At 40.8% G+C, this 26,659-nt stretch overlaps 1 protein-coding gene and 1 pseudogene across 1 annotated transcript in view; one reads left to right on the forward strand and one right to left on the reverse strand.

The window, feature by feature from the left end:
- CUL5 (cullin 5) overlaps positions 1-26,659 on the reverse strand; it is a 91,053-nt gene that overhangs the window by 43,567 nt on the left and 20,827 nt on the right. The window contains exons 2-7 of the mRNA XM_046016048.1: positions 25,688-25,797; positions 9,125-9,224; positions 6,380-6,556; positions 4,534-4,675; positions 2,702-2,847; positions 2,537-2,617 (exon numbers count right to left, since the gene is read on the reverse strand). Of these exons, the coding sequence (XP_045872004.1) occupies positions 2,537-2,617; positions 2,702-2,847; positions 4,534-4,675; positions 6,380-6,556; positions 9,125-9,224; positions 25,688-25,797 (756 nt within the window). The remainder of the gene's footprint in view (positions 1-2,536; positions 2,618-2,701; positions 2,848-4,533; positions 4,676-6,379; positions 6,557-9,124; positions 9,225-25,687; positions 25,798-26,659) is intronic.
- Positions 6,894-6,971, forward strand: LOC123950078 (annotated as a pseudogene).

Below are 26,659 nucleotides of genomic sequence, written 5' to 3' on the forward strand. Positions count from 1 at the left end.
TCCTGGGATCGAGTCCCGCATCGGGCTCTCTGCTCGGCAGGGAGCCTGCTTCCCTCTCACTCTCTCTGCCTGCCTCTCTGCCTACCTGTGATCTCTCTCTGTCAAATAAATAAATAAAATCTTAAAAAAAAAAAAAAAGTTAAGAGAATGATAACCTTTGAAGAAAAAGACTGTAAGAGTAATTCGGAGGGAGCATGATGGATGATTTCTGAATTGCTAGTAATTTTTGTTATGGTGATTTTATTGGTATACTCACTTTCTAAGAATGCATACCTAAGATTTCTGTACACTTTCCTGTTTATATCTTAATACTTGAGTCAAGAGTTAATTTTTAAAAATAAGCAGAAAGTCAAAACAAAATAAAAATAAACCACACAAAAAGACCTCCTACATTCCAAATAAAGTACAGTTTCTTTGAAAGCATGCTGTATTACACTTAGGGTATTTCTGTTGAAAACAGTAACAAAAAAACTTATCTTCAGAGCCCTAAAGTCATTCAGCTTGATGAAATGCTCCCACAATTTGGTAACTGTGGAAAAGCAAATTCACATCATCTATTTTAACTTTTTCTGCGTGCGCACATTCTAAAGTCAAAAGGGAGGGGCTCTTGGGTGGCTCAGTTGGTTAAGGGTCTGCCTTGGGCTGGGGTCGTGATCACAGGGTCCTGGCATCAAGCCCTGCATTGGGCTGTCCGCTCGGCGGCAAGTCTGCTTCTCCCTCTCCTTCTGTGATCTCTCCTGCTTTCACTCTCGCTCAAGTAATAAATAAAAATCTTAAAAAAGTAAAAATAAATGAAGTAGAAAGGGAAGCTTACATGTGCTATACCAACTGTCACGTGTATTCGATTATCTCTACCATTTCTCATCCTCTTTTTCTTGCTTTCTCTTATTCTTAGTCAGCCATCTATCTTCATATGGATGTGATACAACAGTAAGTTGTATAAACTATAGGAGAAAAACAACAATTCTATCTTACTGAAACTGCAACACCCCCACCCAGATGCTGTGGGCACATGGATCAACTCAAACTCCTTACACTAACTCCTATTCCTCCCTTGGGACTGGGACTTCCTCTTCCACCCGACCTCCCTAGAGCTGAGACAGCCCCCAGGCCAAAGCCTTGGAAACACTGCCGGAAACACTGCTACTCCATTCCCTTGAACATCCAGTCCCACCCACATGACCCCACGTTCCACCTCTGGGAAGTCTTTTCACTCTCCTCTTCTCAGCTACATCCCGTTGCTATAATCCTATGTGGTACTCCTAAGCCCCTGCATGAATCACTGCAAAAACCCGCTACCTTCTCCTCTTCTCTCTTCCCCAGTCCAATTCATCTTTCATTCCGTCACCAGACTAACACCCCCCGCCCTCCGAGGGATAACTCCGAGCATGGCACACTTGCTTAAAAAACACTCAATGGCCTTTCCCTGCGTTCTGGATGAAGTCCAAGCCTGGCTTTAAATTTCTACAGAGAATTTCTATAAACAACCATGAAAGTAGCCCCCTTTTCTAGCCAATATCAAAGTTATTTTAGCCACTAGAAGAGGAAGTATACTATAAGTTACGCAAAGCAAGACAAACTGAAAAAAGGGGGGGAGGAGGGAATTCCAACTCAACCTGTTTTCTGAACAAGGCATAAACACGACTATCATTCAAGATGGAAGAGCCAAAGAATAGTCAGAAGCAAATAAACAAAGAAATAAATAAATCCATCCAGAGTTGAAAAATGGTCACAGGCAAACAGGAACGTCGCCTCCCTGAACGTAAATCTAAATCCCTAAGCTGCAAAGGCTGAAGGGAATTAGAAGAAACAATTGCTATACGTGAGTCATTTCTCAGACTCTTGGCAAGCCTGACTCGTTTTCCTGACTACAGCACATTTAGGTCATTCTCTGTAAGAAAACACTTAGGATAGATATTGTAACAAGGCTACTACCTCTGATCAGTTTCGTTTTGTTTTTTAAGGAACTTAAAGTATAAAGAAAAACGAAATAACAATATAAAGACTGATGTTCCCTGATCAAGTAATATTTTTACCTCATGACAAGTTTGAAAACATCCTCCCATAACAAGAAGAAAAATCCCATAGAAGTAATGATTCGACTGGTACTAATTCAGAGTTCACAGCCACTTTACGGAACATAATCACTGTGAATAACAAGAAACAACTGTATCTCTACCGAGTGTATGTTAATTGCAACATGAAAATCACTGAAATGGTTAACTACAGATACACATACTACATAATACAAGGAGACGGTTTAAAAAACTCAGTACATTAAATGCAGTAAAGTCTAGGGCAGGGATGGCAAATAGATCTCCTCTTGCACATCAGCTCCAAAGAAGGATGACCGAGTTCCGCATGAGGCACTCGGCCGGCTGTGCTCGGGCACACGGGCGAGAGGACTCACTGGGTCAGTCACATCGCTCGGAGGCGTGCGAGGCGTGAGTAAGAACACTCCGATCACGTATTTGCTATCCCTGGGCCACCGTACTGGAAATAATCTCCAAGAACACACAATCACACAGTTACTTACTGCTTCAACAGAGTTACACTCCCGTCTGGTTTCTAAATAACGTAGTGCTCGCTTTTCCTCTTCTTTTAATTTAGCATCTGCCTGCCCAGAAGCAAAATAGCAATCATTTTTTAAGAATATCAAGAGAAGAGCTCAAATTATCACATATACTAAGTTCTGACTTACATATTTCATATAATTCTGCACACCATTTTGTTGTAAATACGAGGGTGCCTGTGTTCTATAAAATCTCTCTGTTGAATCCAAGTATGCCTTCTCAAAATTGTCCCTATAAATTTGAAGCTTATCCTCAGGATTAGAACAAAGGTTAACTGAAAAACAGAAAATAAAATTTTACTCTAATTATGTTTCAAATCAGTATTTTGAGTACAATAAACAAAGTAACAAATAGTAAGGAGTCATTATGTGCAAGGCACTGTGATAATGCTCAAGAGAACATAAATCATGCAAGAGAAAATCCTTCTCTGTAAGAGACTTATAAAGGTAACAGCACAAGGCACTAAAGTGATAGTATAGTGCAACATGGGCTACGGTATTTCTGAATGGGGGGAGAGTGACTTCCAACGAGATGATCAAGAAATCAGTCATAGCCAGGATGGGATTTGAGATGAGTCTTAAGGAAAAACTAGAACTTACACAGAAGCTAGTATAGCAAGTAAATATTGAGAAGTACAAAATCACAAGGCCAACTTAAGGTAAAACGACCAGGTTGTCTGAGAGGAAAGCAAGGTGGAATGGGAAGTTAGGAGTAGCTATGGAGAGCCGCAGCTCTCAGGCTAAGTGACCTGATTTCAGCGTCGTGTGCCACTGAATGGTAAGAAAAATACTAACAAAAGAGTACTTAAAAATTAATCTTGTGAAAAAAAAAAAATTAATCTTGTGGGGGCGCCTGGGTGGCTCAGTAGATTAAGCCACTTTCTTCGGCTCAGGTCATGATCTCAGGGTCCTGGGATCGAGCCCCGCATCGGGCTCTCTGCTCCAGGGAGCCTGCTTCCTCCTCTCTCTCTGCCTGCCTCTCTGCCTACTTGTGATCTCTCTCTCTGTCAAATAAATAAAATAAAATCTTTAAAAAAAAAAATTAATCTTGTGAACAGTTTATGGGTTAAATGACAGCGGTAAGATGACTAGAAGACCGTTTCCAAAGTCCAGAAGCAGAGTTTACACAGTATAAATGGTGGTAGTTGAAATCAGAAGGAATAAATTTCAACAACACAGCAGAGTTTACACAGTATAAACGGTGGTAGTTGAAATCAGAAGGAATAAATTTCAACAACACAGCTAACAAGCCTACAGACTTTGATACCTAAAGAAATACGGGGGCAACAGAGAGAGCCAATCAGAGATAGCTGAAGGTTCATTAATACAACAAATTCCTACTGAGGCATACTCTGTGCCCACGTTCCACGTTCAGTAAAGCTACAGTGTCAACACAGTTAGCTAAACTAAAGTGTGATGACAGGGAGTCACCAGGACCAGGAAGCAGTGCAAGAGGGGCCAGACCCAGTCTGGGAATCAGGAAAGGCCTCCGCCAGCAAACAGGGTGAGGATGACCTACAAGGAAAGCTGGAGGACGAGTATTCTCAGGGGAAATAGTGTATCTGATTTACAGAGCAAATGAGAATATCATGGTCAGAAATGGAAACGTTCACAGAGAAATGTGTACATGGAATAAAAGTACTTCCTGAAAATGTAAGTACAAAACCAGTGACCACCTTTTCTGAGCTACTGATTCAAATCTACATTTCTCTAATTTAGGTCACTAAAAGGATTCAACAGCCAAGAAATGAGTGAGATGGACAAAACCAGTATTAACCACACGAATATGGATTTTCTGTATTTTCTTGGAGAGATTTAATACCTTCTCCGGGCTCTTAAAAGCACCTGGCACTAAAAGAAGAGGTGACCATTGGACAGCACACATAACTGCAAATGTACTGTTCTGTAATGGTCTCGGAATTTTCATAAAGAAGTTATGATCATAAAAGTTCAGAACATACCATAGGACTCTCTTACTCCAATGACCAGCTGAGAATCAAAAGCTTCTCCTAATCTTTCTGCATGTACCAGCTTCATTGCACTATCTTGGAGTCTGTTTTTTATATTTGAAAAGATGGACTCATTCCATGTATCAAGCATGAGCTAGGAAAAAAAGAAATATGCAATCATCTTGATTATTAATATAGCAGACACAAGAAAATTTAACTATAAACACTAAAAAAGGAAATCTAATTCTTTAGTTTACATTCACTTGAACGCTTGAGGGAACTAGTGTATTTAAGTTTGGTAAGAAACACATGGTAACTGTCAGCACAAATTTCAAAACCAATGTAACTGGACTTGAACTTCAGCTCTGCTACTCATTTACTAGGTTTCCCCCTGTAAAATAGGACAGATAATAATACAAATTTCAAGTGGTTGTTGTAAAAATTAAATATAGCAAAACATGGAAAAGGTTACCTCTCCTACAGTTAGAGGGTTAAATTTCGGTACTACTGGTGTTTGGAATGCTCACGTACCTGTTTGTATAAACACATAATAAATGCAAAAAGCACCAAATGAAAACCTGCGTGGTACTGGACCGTAAGAAGAAAGACAAATCCAGCTGACAGACGTTCAGTTTAAATGATGGTGTTTATCTGCACATCCACGTGTACGATCATTCCAAGAAACCGTGTCAGATACAGAAACTGTATTAGCGACAACAGCACCCACACACGTGATGACATAAGCAGGTATGTGGCAGTCACTGCGCCCCCAGGACTGCTCTAAGGACTTCGCACACAAAACTCATTTAATCCTCAAACCGATAAAGAGGTACTGTTATCCCCCTTCTTAGAAATGTAGTGGGGTGCTGAGAGGAAAGCTAGCTTCCCCACACTTACACAGCTCATAAATGGAAACACTGGGATGTGAATCCAGCAGGTATGGTCCCAGAATCTATGCTCTTAATCATTAAGTGACGCTGATTCCTGTAATCAGCAGGGAATGGTATAAATTAAAAGAAAAACAGAAAAAAGAGGACGAGATTACGGAACTGCAAATTAAAAAGCATCTAGAAGTGTTTTCTTTTTCTTTTTTTGTGGGGAGGGGGATAATGCCTCACACTGCAGTCATTTCTGCCACCAGAGGACCACGGGTGTCTAAATTCACAACATCCCTATCCACATCAGCACGAAGTTTAGAGCTGGGGAAGGGCAGGAATGCCTGCGCCACTATCTGAACACCTGCTCTGTTGACAAAACCAACACAGCAAGTAGCAAGTTGCTTAAAGTTCATGAGGCATTTTTCACTTTTTTACTTTTCAAATCTACGTTTCCACTTCATTCTCAGAAGCATGAAATCATATGAGAAATGAGGACAGAGAGTTTAGGTCATTACTGATTGAAGAGTTGAAAAGAAAACCTGAGATTCCACTTTCAAAGCTGAGTTCTTTCCACTAAAGAGGAGTTACTGGACAGAGCTTCTAACTAGAAACCGCGCAAATATATGGAAATAAACGCAGTACATAATAAGTTCATGATAACCCTAATCAAGTAAAAAGGAGATCATGAAAATAACAGTTTAGCCACAACTAACCACAAAGATACAAGAAGGTAACCTAATGAGAGACTTTTGAAAGAGGAAAAAAAGTAATCTACAGGAAGGAAACAGTACAAAGGAGAAGAAGGAAACAGAATGCTGAAGACAGTACCAGGAAAAGGAGAAGCAAGGTGGTAGTGTGTGAGGACACAGTAGAAAAACACAAGTAGAAAAACGACTTAAAGTCTGAATTACTTTCTAAAGTTGTAAAATCACCCTCTTTCTGAAGAATATTAGGGTCAAAAGTGGATAAAATTAACTTACTTTTCGAACAATACTGTCTTCTACAGTTGATTTTTTATTGCTGCCCTGTTTACCCATTAAAGTAATCTCCAGCTGACAAAAAGGCTTTGGTAAAATATCGCACTGTGTAAAGAATTTTCGCCATTCAACAATGTATGCCTTTAGCAAAGCTGTATCGTCTTGATGGCTCAGTACTCGCTGAAAAAAAAAAAAGAATTGTATGAACTTGAAATATATACAGGTAGGTGCTTGAAAGAATAACAGAACCTATTCATGCTATAAATACATTTATTGTACAAACTATATTATATCCAAGAGAAATGAAAACACGTTCACAAAGACTTGCAGTGACAATCACGTTGGTACATACATAAAATCATCATGTACACATGAAACTAAAGAAATGTTTTATGTCAACTATATCACAATAAAAAAACCTCCTAAAACCCTATATCCCTTAAGCTATCACCTTTTTATCCTCCTATAACTACCATTCCCATCCATCCCCTCCCTGGCCCTAAGCAACCGCTAATTCAAGACTATACTTTCAGGGATCATTTCTATAGTTTGTTACTAAGCAACCGCTAATTCACTTTCAGTGTTTATACACTTGCTTGTTCTAGACTTTCACATGAATGGAAACATGTAATATGCAGACATTTTTGTTCTAAGAGTTTATTTATTTATTTATTTATTGGGGGGGGGTGCAGGGAGGGACAGAGGGAGCACATGTACCTGAGCAGGGGCAGAGGGACAGAAGAAATACTAAGCCCACCATTAGCTTAGTGCAGAGCCCTTCCCAGGGCTTGATCCTACCCTGAGATCAAGACCTGGGCTGAGATCAAGAATCAGAAGCTTAACCGACTAAGGCACCCAGGTGCCCCTATAAAATATAGACATTTAAAATTGGCGTCTTTCATTTTACAGTTTCAAGGGTCTCTCAAGCCTAGGATGTATCAATACACCATACCATTTTATAGATACACCACACTTTGTTTATCTATTGTGTCCACTGATGGACTTGTGGGTTGTTTCCAGCCATCGGTTATCATGAAAAATGCTGCTATAAATACCTATATCCCAAAAGAAGTTCATAAAAAACCTGTCCATAGTCACCAAGAAAAAAAGAAGAGAGGACTCAAACAATATCAGAAATTAAATAGGAGACATTACAACTGCTAACACAGAAATACAAAGGACGGGGGCTCCTGGCTGCCTCAGCTGGTAGAGTACGCAACTCTTTCTCTTTCTTTCTTTTTTTTTTTTAAAGATTTTATTTATTTGAGAGAAAAAACAAAGAGTATGAGTTGAGGAGGGGGCAGAGGGAGAGGGAGATGCAGACTTCCCCGCTGAACAGGGAATGCAATGCGGGGCTTAATCCCAGGACCATGGGATCATGACCTGACTCAAAGTCAGATGCTTCATCAACTGAACCACCCAGGCACCCCAAGCATACAACTCTTGATCTCAGGTTTGTGAATTCAAGCCCCACTTTGGGTGTGGAGCCTAACTTACAAACAAACAAACAAAAAAACAAAGGTTCGTAAGAGACACCTATAAACAATTATCCAGCAACATATTTGACAACATAGAAGAAACAGAAAAATTCCATGAAATATACTATCTACTAAGACTAAATAATGACGAAACATAAAACCTGAACAGACCAATTACCAGCAAGGAGATTGAATCAGTAACGAAAAACCTCCCAACAAACTATACTCCAGGACCAAATGGCAATGATGGTGAATTCTATCAAACATTTAAAGAGAAGTAATACCAATCCTTCTCAAACTCTTCTGAAAAACAGAAAAGGAGCAAACACTTCCAAACTCATTTAAGAAGTCAGTATTACCCTGATACCAAAATCAGATAAGGATGGCACAAAAGAAGAAAACTATAGGTCAATATCCCTAAAGAACACAGATGCAAAACTACTCAACAAAATATTAGGAAACCAACTCAACAGTACATTGAAGACCATATACCATGAGCAAGTGGGATTTATGCCAGGGATACAAGCTTGGTCAGTTCAACATCTCCAAGCGAATCCATGTGAAACACCACAGCAACAAAGCAAAGTAAAAAAAGCATTTGATCATCACAAATAGATGCAGAAAGAGCACTTGACAAAATGCAACATCTATTTACAATAAAAACTCTTAAAAAGTGGGATAAAGGGGGTGTACCTCAACATAATAAAAGCAATAGATGACAAACCTCAGCTAAAATGAAAGTCTAAGACCAGCGACGGGACAAGAACGCTACTCCCACCACTTCGATGCAACACAGCACTGTGCTGTAATCAGCAACAGCAATCAGACAAGAAAAAAGACATCCAAGTCAAAAAGGAAGAATTTAAAAAAAAAAAAAAAAGTGAAACCATCATTATTTGCAGATAACATAAGAGAGAGAAAATCATGATGAGTTTACCAAAAAACTGTGAGAAAAACGAATTTAGTAAAGACGCATGACACAAAATCAATATACAAAAATCTGTTGCATTTCTATATACTTAAACTATCAAAAAGAAAAATTTTTTAAAGAATCCCATTTACAACTGCATCAAAAAGAATAAAATACGGGCACCTGGGTGACTCAGTCCCATGTTGGGTGTAGAGATTGCTTACACAAATAAACTTTAAAAAAATTTAATTAGCAAATGTCAGAAGTCAATGTGATATTTTAAAATTATTTCTGGAAGTCCTACATCAGAAAATAGGATATTCTCTAAATCTTAAACTTAATCTAAGATACAGAACTTACTGCCTGTGCTTGCTTGATAAACTCAAGAATATCTTCTTTTAAAGCCTGATGAATTTTTGCTGGACCTTTATCATCCCAGAGACAGACCGCATGCACATCCCTGTAAAAATAAAGCAGGTAAACAGCAATGAACACTAGACCAAGAACAAAGACAAAACTCCCAGCAAGTTCTGTAGGAACAGTTTCCTCCGACCATGCTGTACCAGCTAAGGGTGGAGAATCCATCCATAAGAACCACAAGTTCTTTGTTATCTAACACACAAATTTGTTTCTAATTTTATTTTACTTTCTTTGTCATTGTTTTCCTCCTTAAATCTCTACTTATTGTTTATCTTTAATTATAAAAGCATCCTTCCATCTTTAAATCCCACACCCCATGGTTAACCACTATCAATTAGTTTCTCATGTAAAGTACAAATTATTTTATTTCTTTACATTATTTTAATTTTTTACGATATATGTAAACTCTTCTCTTTAAAAAGAATCAGTCATTTAAATATCAGCAAATCTCTTAACTTCCCCCATATATTTGTTATATTTACACATGAATTACTACTGTCTCTCCTTTATTTAAAACACAAAACAAAAACAAAAGCTCTCCTAAACTGAGATAGAAAACCTCTGAACTTATGGGGTTGACAGTATAGATATTTATTTAACAGTAATACAACATGTTCAAAAATTAATTTCTTCATTACCAAGTTACAGAGTAGGGGAACCCCTAACAAAAGGATAGAGTCTTATTATCGAGAATGCTTTTATTTAAAAAATGCTCCCCAGTGACTCATGCAGGACCTAATGGGACCCTTGCTATAAAAAAAATGCCAAAGAAATCAAAATAAGAGATCTCTAGAATTGTAACATTGTTAACAACAGCCAAATAGTTTAAGTCCGGATTCTCAGGGACATGGTTGTAACTCAAAGTTCTGTCTGCATATTATTCATTTGAACTTGCTTTTGTCTCTGGTTAAATTGAACTTTCAGCTGAAGAGTGGTATCTCTGCTCACTGCCTTTACGCAGCGAACACAAATATTTGCTGAATAACAGCACAATACACAACATGTGATTGCTTACTATGTGCCAGTTACTATTCGAAGCTGTTGGGTTTTTTTTTTATTTTTTAAGGATTTTATTTATTTTCTTGACACAAAGGGAGAGCGCAAGAGCAGGAACACAAGCAGGAAAAGTGGGAGAGGGAGAAGCGGGTTTCCCGAGGAGCGGAGAGCCTGATGTGGAGCTCGATCCCAGGACCCTGGAATCATGACCCGAGCCGAAGGCAGACGCTTAACCACTGAGCCACCCAGGCACACCTATTCTAAGCTGTTTTAATTCATTTAACCTTCACTGCAACTCTGAAGGGAATACTATATTTTTATCACCATTTTACAGATGGGGAGACTGAGGCAAATAAAGGTTAAGGAACATTCCTAAGTTACAAAGCTAGTATAAGGTGAAAGTGGGACAGCTCGGCTGGCATCCAGAGGAGCCAGGCAGGTGGGACTCACAAAACCATTTCCCCACATTTACTCCTGCACTTCTCCAAACCAACCTTTCCACAAACAGTAGCCAAAGTGAGGCTCTGAAACAAATCACATCCTACTCACTCTCTGTATAAAAGCTCCAATGGCTTCCCACCGACCTGTGAGTGAACTACATAGCAGGCAGCTGACACCCTGCAATCTCAGCTCATGACTAAAGGAATCCAGAGGTTAGAAGAAGAACCAGAGGTTAGAAGAACACGACACAAAAACAGGCTGCCTGTAATTCAGTGTATAGCTCCCATGCATAGAAACACAAGATGATTCTGGAACCCAGGCAGGGTGAGAGCTGAAGGGAGAGGCTGAGAGGCAATGAGGGAAAGGGGAGGGAGGTTCCCTGATAGAGTTGGTTTCCTGAGCATCATCTCAAAGAACAAGCAGGAGTTTGCCAGGCAAAGGTATGAGGGCGTGGGAGGAGATTTCATGAAGAAGCAGGAGCGTGAGTACAAAACTGTGGATCACCATGCCGCAGACAGTGAATTCAAGCAAATCGGCATGCTCTGCGTGGGGGGGGGGGGGGGGTAAGCAAGAAATGGCGCGGACTAACCCTTTCCCCGCCCCACACCACGTTCAGTCACAGTCCTGCTGTGCTGTGTCCATCCCCTAAACCTCTCTCCAGCTTGGACATGGGCATCCACTACAACTATCGGAGTCCCCATCACCACCACCTCTCACTTTAACAAACACAGGCTGGGCACCTGGGTGGCTCAGTGGGTTAAGCGACTGCCTTCAGCTCAGGTCATGATCCTGGAGTCTTGGGATCGAGTCCCGCATCGGGCTCCCAGCTGCATGGGGAGTCTGCTTCTCCCTCTGACCTTCTCCCCCTCATGCGCTATCTCACATAAATAAAATCTTAAAACAAACAACAACCCCCCCCCCCATAGGCACTGACCACTCACCATGTGGCAGGCACTTTGCAGAGTGATTCAGGTCCGTGTAGGGCTGGCCTGAAGTGGAGGGGATTAGACAGGCAAGAGATTTATGGAGGGAAATGGAGGTGAGGGAAAACGGGAAGTGTACTATGAGAAGCCACAAAACCAGTGTGATTGGTGTAGGGCAGAACAGAAAGGACGGCCGGGTATGAAGAGTGTCAGGTCGTCAGGCAGTTCTAAGAAAACCTGGTAATGCTGTTAATGGGGGTTTTGGGGCAAAAGTCGTGCAGCAGAGGAGTCTGATGCCACTTTGAAATAGGGCCACCCTGGAAGTCATGCCACACTCCAAGTACCGTTGGGTATGCACATCAAAAGGGTTAAAAGGCGGCTTGAATCCCGTAAGGCAAGAGGGCATGGCGCGGAGAGGAAGGTGGGATGAATCCCCCCAGGGAGTTACACTCATGAGTGACTTAGCACATCTCCCGCCCCCTTTTCTCAACCTCCAGGTACTCCGAGGTGTTGCTACATCAGGAAAGAATGCCCTCACTATACTCAATCTTACTCAAAACACAATACTACTCACCATCGCATAAAAAACCTTGTCAAGTCTCCTGGTCAATCTTCACACACATTTGACACATTTTATAGTAACATACCTGAGGAACGGATTACGGTAATACCCCATAGTCACGGGTTAATAAACACCCTATGGTAATACCTCTGTGCTCCTCTCCCTGATCCTACTCTCTTACACCCTACCCAGAAGCAGACCGAACCTGTTATTATTTTTCAAGTTTTACAACGGACTATGAGAATTTCTGAACTTCACAGAAATTGTATCTAACATGGGTGACAGGGTGGCTCACTCGGAAAGCGTCAGACTCTTGAGATGGGTGTGGAGCCTGGTTAAGATTCTCTCTCTCCTGGTGGCCGCCTCGGTGGCTCAGTGGGTTAAGCCTCTGCCTTAGGTTCAGGTCATGATCTCAAGGTCCTGGAATCCCTGGGATCAAAGGCGCTTCGGGCTCCCTGCTCTGCGGGGAGCTTGCTTCTCCCTCTCCTTGCCATTCCCCCTGCGTGTGGTCTGTCAAATAAATAAAATGTTTAAAGGGGGAAAAAAAGAAAAGGATTCTTTCTCTACCTCTCCTCCCTTCTCTCCCTCTCAATAAAAAAGAAAGAAAGAATGAAATTGTATCAAATAATTGTTTTTTCGAGTGATTTTTTTTCATTCAGCATTGCTTCTGGTATTTACCCATAATAGGTGTATGTAGTTCTAGGTCCTGTACTTTAATCTGTTATATCAAATGGCATTTTAATATAAAGGGAAGGAGTAATAGCAAGCAATAAATGTATGCATTTAAATCTGAACGGTTAAAAATACACTCCCTTGGAATACAAGACCAAAGTGCTTTTATTTTTTTTTTTAAAGATTTTATTTGAGAGAAAGAGCATGAGAGGGAGCAAGCAAGCAAGCAGGAGCAGGGTGGGGGGAGCAGGCAGAAGGAAAAGCAGGCTCCCCACTGAGCAGGGAGCCTGAGGCGGGGCTCAATCCCAGGACGCCGAGATGCCCTGAGCCAAAGGTAGATGCTAAATCAACTGAGCCACCCAGTCACCCCAACCAAAGTGCTTTTTTAAAAAAAAGGACATGTTGTAAGAGAATTTCTTTTTAACTACTTAACTATATTAGAAAAATCAGGGAGGGGGGAGGGTGGGAAAGCAAAAAAGTGAAGGTTTTTCAAAGGTGTTTTTTTTTTTTAAATTTATTTATTTTTTAATTTAACAGACAGTGATCACAGGTAAGCAGAGAGGCAGGCAGAGAAAGAGGAGGAAGCAGGCTCCCTGCTGAGCAGAGAGCCCGATGCGGGGCTCGATCCCAGGACCCCGGGACCATGACCTGAGCCGAAGGCAGAGGCTTAACCCACTGAACCACCCAGGCGCCCCATGGTTTTTCAAAGGTTTTAAGGCAACAGAGAGAAGGGTTGGGTACAAAGAAGGGTACAAAGAAGGTAAAAGAGAAAAGTGTAACCCTGGTATAAAAAACAGGTATTTTGCTTTTGAGTAATAGTAACACTGTTTGCCTCTGATGCAGATTGAGAAACAGGAACGGAACCACTAATGGAAGTGAACTTTCAGATTAACAAAAATAACAAAAAACAAAAAATGAAGAAACAAGAATATCTACTAAGTGATAAAGTTAGAGAAGTAATAAAACAAGAAAATCAGTTGTAGCATTAAATATGAACTCAATAAATTATCCCATTAAAAGACAGTATGTCCATCAAAAGGACCACTTATACGAGGTATCTAGAATAGACAAACTCACAGTGGCAAAGAGCTTAGATCTTCTGTGTGGGACGATGCAGACATCCCAAAAGATGGATAATGATGATGTTGGCACTACACTGTGAATGTTCCCAATGCCAATAAACTGTAAAATGCCACTGAATTGGTTAAAGTGGTACATTTTATGTAATGTACAATTAAAAAGAAAAAAAAGACAGTGTGCCTTAAGGGATACTAAGCAAACACAAACCAAACTAAAGCAGGATGACAATATTAGTATCATCCGAGGAGGAACTTAAGGTCAAAAGAACTAGAGAAAAGAAATATTATGTAATGATAAAAAGCATTATTTATGAAGATAGATCCAACTATTTACATTACTTCTGTGTTACATTAATAATTAGGAATGAAAGAACTTGATACAAATATAACAGAATACTTAGAGAACATCTTCATTTATATCAGTTCGGATGCATTTAGCTAAAACATAAAATTCAATTAACAGAGGCTCCAACTATGATGTTATTTTTCTTAAATAACTAGAAGTCTAGAGGTAGGCAGCGGCTAGTGTCTGGGAAGAAACTGAGAAAAGCATGTGTCTCTCCCCACTCTGCCACTTTAGCACGTTAGCCTCCAAAAGGAGGACTGCGCCAGGCACGTTAGTTTAATTCATCTGAAAAGCAAAACCTATCTCAGAAGCCCTCCTGTAAACCTATTTGTTGGAACTGTGTCACATGGTAACAAAACAGCAAGGGAAGCCGTAGAAGTGAATATTACAATAAGCAGCTACACGGAAAGTACACAAAGCACATAAAGCCAGGAATGGGTGTTAGTCAGCAGCGTCTACCCCAAGATCTCTTACCATCTGAAAAGCTAGACCAAAAAAATTAAGGACAAAGAGGAATTTAAAAATACAATCGACAGAGACCCCTAGGTGGTCAGGGTTATAAGTGTTTGCCTTCAGCTCAGGTCACAACCCAAAGTCCCAGGATCAGGCCCTGTGTCTTTGTTGGGCACCCTGCTCAGCAGGGAGTCTGCTTCTTCCTCTCCCGCTGCCCCTGCTCATGCATGCTCTCGCTAATAAATAAAATCTGTTTAAAAAGTAAAAAATAAAAAAAAATTACAAAATGATAGTTTTTCTCCTAAGAGCATTTGCACCCATATAAAATTTTTAAAGAAATTTTTACAGGCTATTTCTCTTGATCATAATCCATAAATAAATAAGTGAGCAAAGAAGACATCATTATTAGAAATTAAGTCCCTAGGTAAGGCATGGGTTAAACAACACAAAACAATTTCCCAACAATCGAGAGGGCAATAAAAAGGAAAACATTTCATACTGTAAAACCTGTGGTAACAGTAAAAGCAGTATTAAGAAAAAGTATGTATAGCCCTGAATGCTTTCATTTGGAACAAAAAGATAAAAGAACTAAGAATTCATCTTAAAAGAAACCAGAAAAAAAAAAAATTCAAAGTAACCAGAAAGAAGACATTAATAAAGAAACAAATTAAGGGGGCGCCTGGTTTGCTAAGTCAGTTAAGTGTCTGATTCTTGATCTCAGCTCATGTCTTGATCTCAGGGTTTTGAGTTCAAGCCCTGCACTGGGCTCTACGCCCAGCATGCAGCCCACTTTAAAAAAAGCAAATTATGGATTTGAATGAAAATAAATTGAATATTATTCTTCCCAAAGAACTCATGTTTGCCTTTTCCTTTTCTCTGTTGTACAATTATTTTGTATTTCATCAATTTTGGCTATTATCTTTCCTTCCTTGTACTTTACTTAGTTTTAATGTGCCAGCTAGCTAGCTTTGTCCTCATTTCTTGAAATGAGCACTCAGATCACTCACTTTCAACCTTTTTTTCTAACATATGCATTAAAGGCTATAAACTCCTTAATACCTAAGCCCTGCTTATGTGGATCGAACAAGTTTTGATATGATGTGTCTTATCAAAGTAATTTTTTAAACTTGCTTACATGAAAAGACCAATAAAATGGATCAATTCCTTAAAGAACAGATTAAAGAAAAATAGTAGGATTCGGGATGAAATAACAAGATATATCCACATATACAATATAAATATACTACTTATAATACCATGGCAACAAATTTCAAAATCTAGGGGAAAAAGAAACAAAGTGTGAGAATAGACTCTTTGTCTTAGTCCCAATTTTAAAGAAGGTCTCAACATATCATCACTATTGGGATGATGTCTACTGCTGAAATACCTGCAAATGACTTAACAGAGGGGCACGTGTACACAAATGTTCATAGCAGCAATGTCCACAATAGCCAAACTCTGGAAAGAACCTACATGTCCATCAACAGATGAACGGATAAAGAAGATGTGGTATATATACAATGGAATACTATGCAGCCATCAAAAGAAATGAAATCTTGCCATCTGCGACGACGTGGATGGAACTAGAGGGTATCATGCTTAGTGAAACAAGTCAGAGAAAGACAATTATCATATGATCTCCCTGATATGAGGAAGTGGAGATGCAACGGGGAGGGGGGGATAGGAAAAGAATAAATGAAACGAGATGGGATCGGGAGGGAGACAAAACAAAAGAGACTCTTAATGTTACAAAACAAACTGAGAAGGGCTGGGGGGAGGGGTGTAGGAAGAGGGTGGTGGAGTTATGGACATTGAGGAGGGTACGTGCTATGGTGAGTGCTGTGACGTGTGTAAGCTTGACAATTCACAGACCTGTACCCCTAGGGCTAATAATACATTTTATGTTTATAAAAAAATTAAAAAATTTTAAGATTTTTTTTTTTTTAATTTGACAGACAGAAATCACAAGTAGGCAGAGAAACAGGCAGAGAGAGAGGAGGAAGTAGGCTCCCTGCTGAGCAGAGAGCCCGATGTGGGGCTCGATCCCAGGACCCTGGAATCATGACCTGAGCCGAAGGCAGAGGCTTAACCCACTGAGCCACCCAGGCGCCCCCAAAAAATTAAAAAATTTTAAAGAAAATGTAGTACCGGTGTTCAGCCTCTAATGTAAGAACATATAGTCTGATGTAGAAAACAGACATAACAAATAAATAGACAATAACGATATATTCTATCATATGGAGATATGTTATGGTGGAAACATACAAAATGGGGAGTATCTAACCCTGTCGAAGGAGTTGTACTATTTTTATTTGCTCACACCCCCTTACATGTTCTATTAATAGGTACAGGTACCTGACATAAGCCAAACCAATCATATTGCCCCAAGACCACACTGACTACGTTAAGGGGGTAGGCCTGAGAGAGTTGTGCCCTGGGATTTTTCAAACCAGACCTGCACAAGTAAAGGCCCTTTCTTTGCCTTCTCATTATGAAGCTCTAAAAGTATGAACACAGAGACCCAGGCTATACTCAGAGAAACAAAAATGAGATGGAGAACATCCTGAAGATATTAGAATCCCTGATTCCAGTCAGTCCTGCTTTTCCCAAGTCTCATATACATTATATGATACTTATTAAAACTGGTTATTTTGGGGGCCTAGGTGGCTCAGTCATTGAGCGTCTGCTGTCGGCTCAGGTCATGATCCCAGGGTTCTGGGATTGAGCCCCACATCAGGCTCCCTGCTCAGTGGGAGGTCTGCTTCTCCTTCTCCCACTCCCCCTGCTGTGTTCCCTCTCTCTCTGTGTCTCTCTCTGTCAAATAAATAAATAAAAACTTTAAAAAAAAAAGCACAATTTTTAAAAAAGATTTTTAAAATTTATTTATTTGACAGAGATCTCAAGTAGGCAGAAAGGCAGGCAGAGAGAGAGGAGGAAGGAGGCTCCCTGCTGAGCAGAGAGCCCTATGTAGGGCTCGATCTCAGGACTCTGGGATCATGACCTGAGTCGAAGGCAGAGAGAGGCTTTAACCCACTGAGCCACCCAGGTACCCTTTAAGAAATATTCATCTCTGTTTTTCCTTCACCTACTGAGATTATTAATTTCTAACATGATTTTGACCTTTCCTATTTGTTTTTTGAGGTCAATTTTCATTTTATTTCCTCCTACTTTTGTTGGTTTCTCTCCTTAGCTGTTGAATTTTTGATTCAAGATTTCTTAAATTACCCTAAATGGTTGTATGAGGCTGCCACACTCAGTCTGGAGCACTGTGTTGGTGTTCTTCTACCTCATAGCTGGTTTCTGGGGAACAAGTTTTATCAGCTAAAATGTTTGGTTTCCACTTTCTTAGAGTTTGGGATGGATCATGTCCATCCAAACAGACCATTTTCTGCTTACATTCATCTTAAGGCCAGAATTCCTAGTTTAGGAGCAGCTCCTTCCGTCAAGCTTAACAACACTCAATTTCTTAATGACCAATGTTGGTAATAGAAGAAATGATACATTTCATTCCTGTAGGATCCTTAGATCTTCTAAAGCCTTACCTATCTGAAAATACACTTATGTTGTGTTAAACTTGATTACAAACTTAACTGCAGAATACTAGGTTTAGGATAACTTCCCTTCAAATATTTAAGAAAATACTTCATCAACCTCCTACATCCAATTTGGCCAACGAAAAGTGCTAAAGACAGACTGTTTTGTTCGAGAGTTAACTGTTTTCTTCACTGCAAGAAAACTAGGGTATTTTCTTTATCCTTGGAATTCTGAAACTCCCTAAGGATATATCTCAGCATGTTTTCTAGCACTTTCAATATTAAGACTTGAGGAGATGGGTGAGAAGGGACAAGAGTTTCCACCAGGGAGTTTCCACCTCGTATTTTTGGACTATATCTTCTCCTCTGCTATTTCTGTTCTCTCCTTCTGGTACATGTTTACCCAATTCTAGATCTACCTTCCCTATCTCTTTATTTCTATTTTATCTCCCATACCTTGTTTTTGCTCTACATCTAGGGAGAACTCTGGTTTTATTTTTCAAATCACTGATTTGGTCTTCTTTCTGTTTTAACCCTTCATCCTGTATTTCAAAGAGCTCTTCTTTAGCTTCTCTTTCATTTTCAATGTAAGCTCTATGCCATAAACTGGAGTTTTTCAAGAGTTCTTTCTAAACCCTGCATCATTTATTTGCTCTAAAACTCTGAAGTACAGCCTCTAAGACGGCCCTCGATGACCCCGGTTTCCTGGTGTTCATACCCATGTACCGTTCCCTCCTACAGAGTACAAGCACCTGTCCGAGTAATAAAACACGACACATGTGCTGGTCTGTCACTACCAAAACTATGACAGAAACCCTGAGCTCTGTCTTGGGAGGCCCTCTCTCACTCTGCCACACGTAAACTGCTTCAAGGAGGGACCCACATGGTAAGGAACTGAGCAGCTAGGGAAGAACTGACCCTGGCCAACACTCCTGTGAGCAACCAGAAAGCTCGCTCAGCCCTGCCGGGTCGAGGCCTACACCCGCTGCTCAGCTTCGCTGCAAGCTCACGAGAGACCCTGGGCTAGACGGGCCCATCGGGCTTCCTGACCCTCTAACAGTGATGCGGTAAGTGTGCAGCGTTTCAAGCTGCTAACCTTGAAAGTAATCTGTCATGAAGCAATGGACAAACGATACGTGGAGACACAACAAAGACAGGGAGGCGGAAGACTACTGTAATCGTTCAGAGAAGTGGTGGCAGGGGAAGAAGACGGGATCGAAAGAAGGCCGATTCAAGAGATAGTTAATAAAAACCTATGAAACCTAGGAATCAACTGAATATGAGGAGGAAGAAACAGGAAGTTGATGGTAGCTTTCAGATTTTTGGTTTGAAGCTATGAACAACACATTTTTGTCATTCTAAATATGGAGTACTTGCAGAAGTTAAGAGACAGACACGTAGGAACAGCAAGAGACCTTTGAAGTTTAGAAGTTTGACTCAGAATAACTGGGATTGCTTCTGCAGATAGGAGAACACAGGTAAAAGGAAAACATCGCACTCTGAAAAAAACCACCATTTAAGGTGCACACAACAAGAAGTCTGCTTACATAATGGAGATGAGGCAGACAAGAGAGGAGAAAACCAACTCAGGAACAAGAAAAACAGCTTTTTTAGTAAAGTTTTTTAGATTTATTTGTTTTATGGAAAAAGAGAGTATGTGCAAGCAGGGGGATGGGCAGAGGGCGCGCGCGCGCGCGAGAGAGAATTCTCAAGCAGTCTCCCCAGAGTGCAGAGTCTGACTTGGACTCCATCCCAGGACATCCCAGAGTCAGATAGTCAACTGAGTGCATCACCCAGGCACCCACAAGAAAAATAGCTTTTAAGATAATTTATGCTAAAAAGGCACCTGGGTGGCTCAGTCGGTTAAACACCTGCCTTGGGCTCAGGTCATAGGACTGAGCCCCACATTGGGCTCCTCACTCAGCAGGGAGTCTGCTTGTCCCTTCGCCTCTCCACCACTAATGCACACGATCTCTCTCTCAAATAAATAAAATCTTAAAAAAAAATTTATAGTGAAGATGAATTTTCTTAAAAAATAAGGTCTTGGGGTCCCTGGGTGGCTCAGTCAGTTTAAATGCCCAACTCATGATCTCAGCTCAGGTCTTGATCACAGGATCATGAGTTCAAGCCCCATGGTAGGTTCCAGACTGGGTGTGAGCCTACTTAAAATAAATACATAAACAAATAAAATAAAAATAAAAATAAGGTCTCACAAGTTGAAAATAATTTGTGATTTAATTCTGCCTTCAATTTCATTAACCAGAGTCAAACCAAATATGGATCTAGAGGAGTAGTTCTCAACTGAGGGACATACCATCCCCACGGAAGCTCGCTTGGAAAGGTACCAGAGCTTTTGTCTGTTTATTTCACTAATGAGGGGTGGGGGTACACAGGGAGTGTCCAATACTAGAGTGTCTGAGGGTGAAGGCCAGAGGTGACAGACATCCCGCAATATGCTAGACAATCTTTTACAACAACCTAAAATGCCAACGCACTCTTATTGAGAAAGAAGGATCTGAGATAAAAAAGAAGCAAATAGTCAATAGAGTTTAATGACAATATTTTAGTACCTCAAATTTAGAAAGATATAAGCAACCTAAATATTATTAATTTACATAATCAAACAGGCTAAAATTTGAAGGGTTTTTCTTACAATCTATTTTTTAAAGATTTATTTTAGAGAGAGTGTGTGCATGGTGGGAGGGGCAAGGAGGGAGGGAGAAGGGGGAAGCAGACTCCCCACTGAGCACAGAGCCCAATAATGGGGCTCAATCTCACAACCATGAGATTATGACCTGAACGAAAACCAAGAGTTGGACGCTCAACCCACTAAGCCACCCAAGTGGCCCTAAAACTCAAAAGGGTTTTAATTAATATAGGTCTTGCAATTTTGGTGATACCATGTTAAGATATCCAAGAATCCTTTAACCCAAAAGGACTACATATTGAGCTGCCTTGGGTAACTCCAAGGAAATCAAGGATTTTTAAAAATGATGTGATGAGACCAATAACTAGAGCAAGTACAAAGATACTGACTATTTCTGCTTAGAAACGCACAGTAAGCAGGGAACACCATCACACTACACTTCCCCCAGTCAGGAGTGCTCAGAAAACAAGCATCATTCTAGAAGATAAATGATATAATCAACACAAATTGACAGAAACAAAACAAAACCCCACCAGAGTTAACATATTATTCATAAAATAGTTTAATCAAGTAATTTAAGAAAAATAGTATACATGAATGCTATGTATTTCTAAAAGAGCTTAGCTGTTTACTGAACTTTAATTTTTCAAAAGACAGAATCATGCATAGAAGTTAATATGTTCTTACTATTTAGGAAATTATATTTTTATTATGCCATAATGAGAAAAATGAGAACAGCTTAATGTGTATGGATTATTCAATCACACATCTACAAGTCCTGACACAGAATTCCACTAAAGCATACACAGAAAAGTTAGAGCAGGTCTGCAACGGCTATCCTCAGGAAGACGTGCTTGTAAGGCTGGCCCTTGACTGGTATCTGGAAATTTGGATTTTGCAAAGGTTCTCACCTTTTCCTGCTGAGAATCGCTCACTGTGCCTAAATGTTTAGGTAAACAAGCTGATTTATATCGAACTCCTGCTTGTCATCTAGGCATCTGGGACTTCAGTTCATGTCAAGGCAGAGGCTATCTATGCAACAGCTGAGTTAAAACCTGGACACTTGTCTTTAATGCGCTTCCCTGTAGAAAGACTTTCACCTGTGCTGTCACCATCAGCTGCTAGAGAACTAAGTGTCTCCTGTGTAACTCCAATGGGAAAGGATGCTTGGAAACATGCACCTGGTTTCCCCTGGATTTGCCCCCCACATATTTGTTGCATTTTACTGTATTAAATCACAGCCATGAATACAACTATGTCTGAGTCCTGTGAGTATTCCCAGCAATCACCGAAACTCGAGGTGGTCATGAGACTGCTGACGCAACTGGTGTCACAAGTGGGATTCACTAGCACAGCTGGGACTCACTGAAACATGGTGAGGGTACGAAGTGATGAAGTGACTGGATGATGAACCTTTGCTGTTTGGGTGGCTACAAAGTCATCCATGATACAAAACGGGAGCTGAGTGCATGTGTTTTAAGAGAGAAGAGTTACCTAGGAAAGCTGAAAACAATAGCTCTAATCCCCAGAGAGTGGGCTCGCTCAGTCCCCGGGCTGCTTTTAGCCAGGCTGACTGACTCGAGTGACAGGAGAAAAAGCACAGCCTGGCTAACACCTCTGGTTTTGCTCCTGCCTCCAACTGGGAAGAGAAAAGGCCCAAAGTTAAGCTATGAGTGAACCAAAAATGTCAAATGCTGGCATTATTCTCCACCACCCCTGCCCGCAGCCATGAGGAAATAATAGTTAAGTCAGATCCTGGAGAAAGCTTTAGATAAGCCAGGGGAGAAAATGCTGGGGGTGGGGTGCTTGCAGGGAAAGGAAACCACTCCAGCTGTTTCTTCAGCCCAAAGGCTGCTACTGAAGCAATTCTTCCAGGCTCCTTGCATACCAGCCAGGATCTCCCAGCAACTCTAGCATTAATGTTGTCAATGCTGTTAGGGTTTTGAATAATCTATAGTGGGAAGAAAAGCGAGGTTTAAAAGATTGTGCCTCTGGCATCTGGATGTATGATCAAAAAAGATGTAAAATGTTATATGCTTGTACTTTCATAAATGCTACCGGGATCGTAGCTAGCAGCAAAGGTTGTCCCCCCAAAACACTAGCAGACGCAACTTCTGTGTCTAAGCTGCTGGTAAGGGGATTGGAATTTAAAGCGTTTGAATACTGGAACAGAAAATGTCTCTGTAAAGGTATTATTTTTACCTATTGGTATGTCTAAGAAAAGGAGACAACATAGAAACAAAGGAAATCTTTAGACAGAAAAACACTTTTGGAGTTTTAAAAAGTAGTTCTTAGTTGCCACTGAGTTCCTGCAAAATCAGATTTCTGACCCTTAGAGGCTGATGATTTTCCAGCCTGATGTGCATGTTCTTGAGCGAGTCAATCTGGACTTGGAACACGAATGTCTGTAGCCATCTCAGCTTTACGGCTGCAGAAGAAAAGTTGCTCTCTTTTTTAGACTCCTGAATACACAAATCTTATTTGCCTGGATCTGACTCTGAGCTGAAACCTGATACTGTCTGTTACTGGCTGATTCCAGCTCAACATAAGCTATGCTGAACTCAAGCAAGCATATGCTCAGTGAACAGGACTTGGACCTGAAGGCGCTGCAGGTTTCAGCACCCTTTGTGGAGCTATAAACTGCAAACACCCTGGATTCTGGCTGGACCACCGGCATGACTTCCAGATGCCTCCAAAAAAGGGCGTGATCTTTGATGGTGCAATCTCAAGTCAAGCCGCTGACTGGCTCTAGTTACTGGATACAGACACTAGCAGCATTCTAACCTGTGGTGACTGCCGAAAGCTACCAGGGGGAAGGCAATGACCCACCTCTCACAATTGGGCTCCCTGACGCCCTCTCAGCGAGGTCTCACTGTGACTGACGCATGTTCTGTTCTCAACAATGGATTAATAATAACCTCACTCTACTTCCCCCACCTTCGCCTCACCGTCCTTGTGCATACATCTCAATAAGCAACTTGGGTGTTAAACCCAGCTGTCTCCAGAAAGGAGAGGAGCTTTTCTGGGCTGCTCACTAGATAAACGATCAGGACAAAAGCTATGAGAGGTGACACAAACTACTTCACAAATTTCTGAACATCTGAGACTTCATTCAGACCAAACACAATACATCTTCCTAGTTAAGGGGTTTGAAATGATAAATAAATAAATAAATATATATATATATATATATATATATATATATTTTTTTTTTTAAACAAATTTTTTGTAAATAAGCATTCCCTCCTCTTGCAAGTCCACATGTTTGGGGAAAAAAAAACTGAAAAGTTTTCATTACTGAACGGGACACACTGGTTTTACAAGAAAGAAAAAACAAAACACAGCACCTGAGAAGGCACAGGGGAGGAGGAAGACATTAAAGATTTTTGTTTTTTTCAGAATTATTCTTCAAAGCTTTGCTGTCTTCCTGAAGGAAAACTCCCACCACTGGCTTTCCATGCTGCTGTGAGTACTCTGAAATCAAACCTGACAGCGCTTGGAGACAGCAGGGAGCAGCCCAACTCCTACACTTTCTACACAGAACCCTTCTAAACAGCATCCACACTAGCGAGGCAAATCAACTGGTGTCATGGAATAAATGAAACCATTTAGAACTAACTTCCTTCAGGCAGTTCATCTGAAATCAAGGCCTGAACTGAATGAACAGAAAAGGAACAAGAACTCTAGAGCGAACGGTCCTATGGGAGGAGGGAAACTGGGAGCCTTGTGAACAGGTACTACCTGACCAACCTGACCTGTTTCGCCTGCAGCACCCTAACAACTGTAACCTTTTTGTTTCTCAGCTACCACATGTGCCTTCTTCGTGGATGTGCTCTGAGGATCATGACACTGCTTTAACCCTGGAAAGCTTTTGGGTGTGCTTCAGCTTAGGGGCCAGAGTTGTGCTGTGCCTGAACTGCTGCCTCAGGCCATGTAAAAAAGGTTCCTATAGAAAGCGAAGGAGAGGGGCGCCTGGGTGGGTCAGATGGCTAAGCATTTGCCTGCAGCTCAGGTCATGATCCCAGAGTCCTGGGATCGAGTCCCCGTGTCAGGCTCCCAGCTCAGCGGGGAGCCAGATTCTCCCTCCTTCTGCCTCTCCCCCTGTTTGTGCTCTCTCAAATGAATAAATAAAATCAGAAAGAAAGAAAGGAAGGAAGGGAGAAAACCACCTGGTTTCCTAAAATAAACTTCATGGTTGGTGGGATTTATTTTTACTAGCTAAATCTAGGACCTCTAAAAGACCTGAGATCAGTACTACAGATTGGTCTTGCCTTGCCCCACTGTATCCTACTGATAATGAGTGAAATGGTCAACAGTATCCTACCGTGATATAAAACTTTTCCTAACCATGCCTTAAATGTACAAGCTATATGGTTTACACTGAACACCTGATCTTTCTGAGAATCTGGAATTTGGGTACATGCCAAGCAGAGGCTACCTATGTGACCAGTCCCCAATAAAAACTCTGATTACGGAGTCTACGAGAGTTTCTCAGGTAGACAACCTATCATACTGGTTGTCGATCCCACTGCTGGAGAGACAAGGTTCTATACGATTCTATAAGTACTCTGGGAAGCCTGTGCCTGTTTTCCCCCAGTCTTTATCTGATGTGCCTTTCCTTTTTGCTACTTTTGTATTGTATGCTTTTGCTGTAGTAAGCCACAGCTGTGTACGATAGCGTACCACCCCCACCCCCAGCAAATCACTGACTACAGAAAAGGGCTTGGAGTAATAATAATTATAAACAGGTAAACAGTCCAGTCTAAAGTGAGCATTCCATTTGGATATAGAAATGCATCACCAAAATTTCCTTTACGTTACTAAAAAGTTAAGAGTTAATGGATTACTTACGAAAACAGATCAAACCACTGCTGTTTTGTAACAGATTCCTGGCGTAAAAGCTTCAAAACAATCGGGCGCATGAAATCCCATTTGTCTTCAAATTGAAGTGAACCTTTATTCTTCAAAAAAAAAAAAAAAAAGACAAAGAGTAGTTTAATTTAAATCCAGTTACATCAAAAGTGTCTGTTATTTTTGTCTTTTAAGAGTTAACTAGAGATATGCAAGGTCTGAAATTTAAAACAATCGGTTTTCCGTAATGGAATCCCTGTAAACTAATCTGATTTCAAGAAATCACAGGAAGACACCATAAAAAAGAAAATTAACTGTACAAACATATAAAGAATTTGGCCATGCCCAAGGAGAAGGTCTGGTCTTTGTCCTTGACTTCTGGTAGGTAATCTCTGGGGTCTCAGAGTGTGTGTCTGATAAGAGAGTTGTTGTTTGCCCAGTAACCTTGGGTCAAACTAGGTAATCTAACAAACGTGATTTAGGGAAGGAACTGGCCATATCCATAGAGTCCTTAGGGTTGGGGCTCACCAACCCACCAACTTTGGATGTAACTTTGGGAGGTGGTTTTGGGTTAACCAAAATGGAGACTAAGATTATCCACAAGCAATCAATCAGTCACACCTACATAAAGAAGCCCCAGTAAAAACTCCGGAAAGGGATGTCTGGGTGCCTCAGTCAGTTAAGCATCTGTCCTGGGCCCAGGTCATAATCCCAGGGTCCTGGGACAGAGTCTGCATCAGGCTCCTTGCATCAGGGAGCCTGCTTCTCTCTCTGCCTGCCACTTCCCCTGCTTGTGCGTTCACTCGCTCTCTCTCTGACAAATAAATAAATAAAATCTTGAAACAAACAAACAAACAAAAACTCTGGAAAATTCTGGCTGGATCAGTAGGTAGAACTCTTAAACTCAAGAGTGGTGATTTTGAGCCCCATGGTGGGTGTAGAGATTACTTAAAAATAAAAATCTAAAATAAA

This window comes from Meles meles, chromosome 8, assembly GCF_922984935.1.
Source record: "Meles meles chromosome 8, mMelMel3.1 paternal haplotype, whole genome shotgun sequence".
Classification (NCBI taxonomy): Eukaryota; Metazoa; Chordata; class Mammalia; order Carnivora; family Mustelidae; genus Meles; species Meles meles.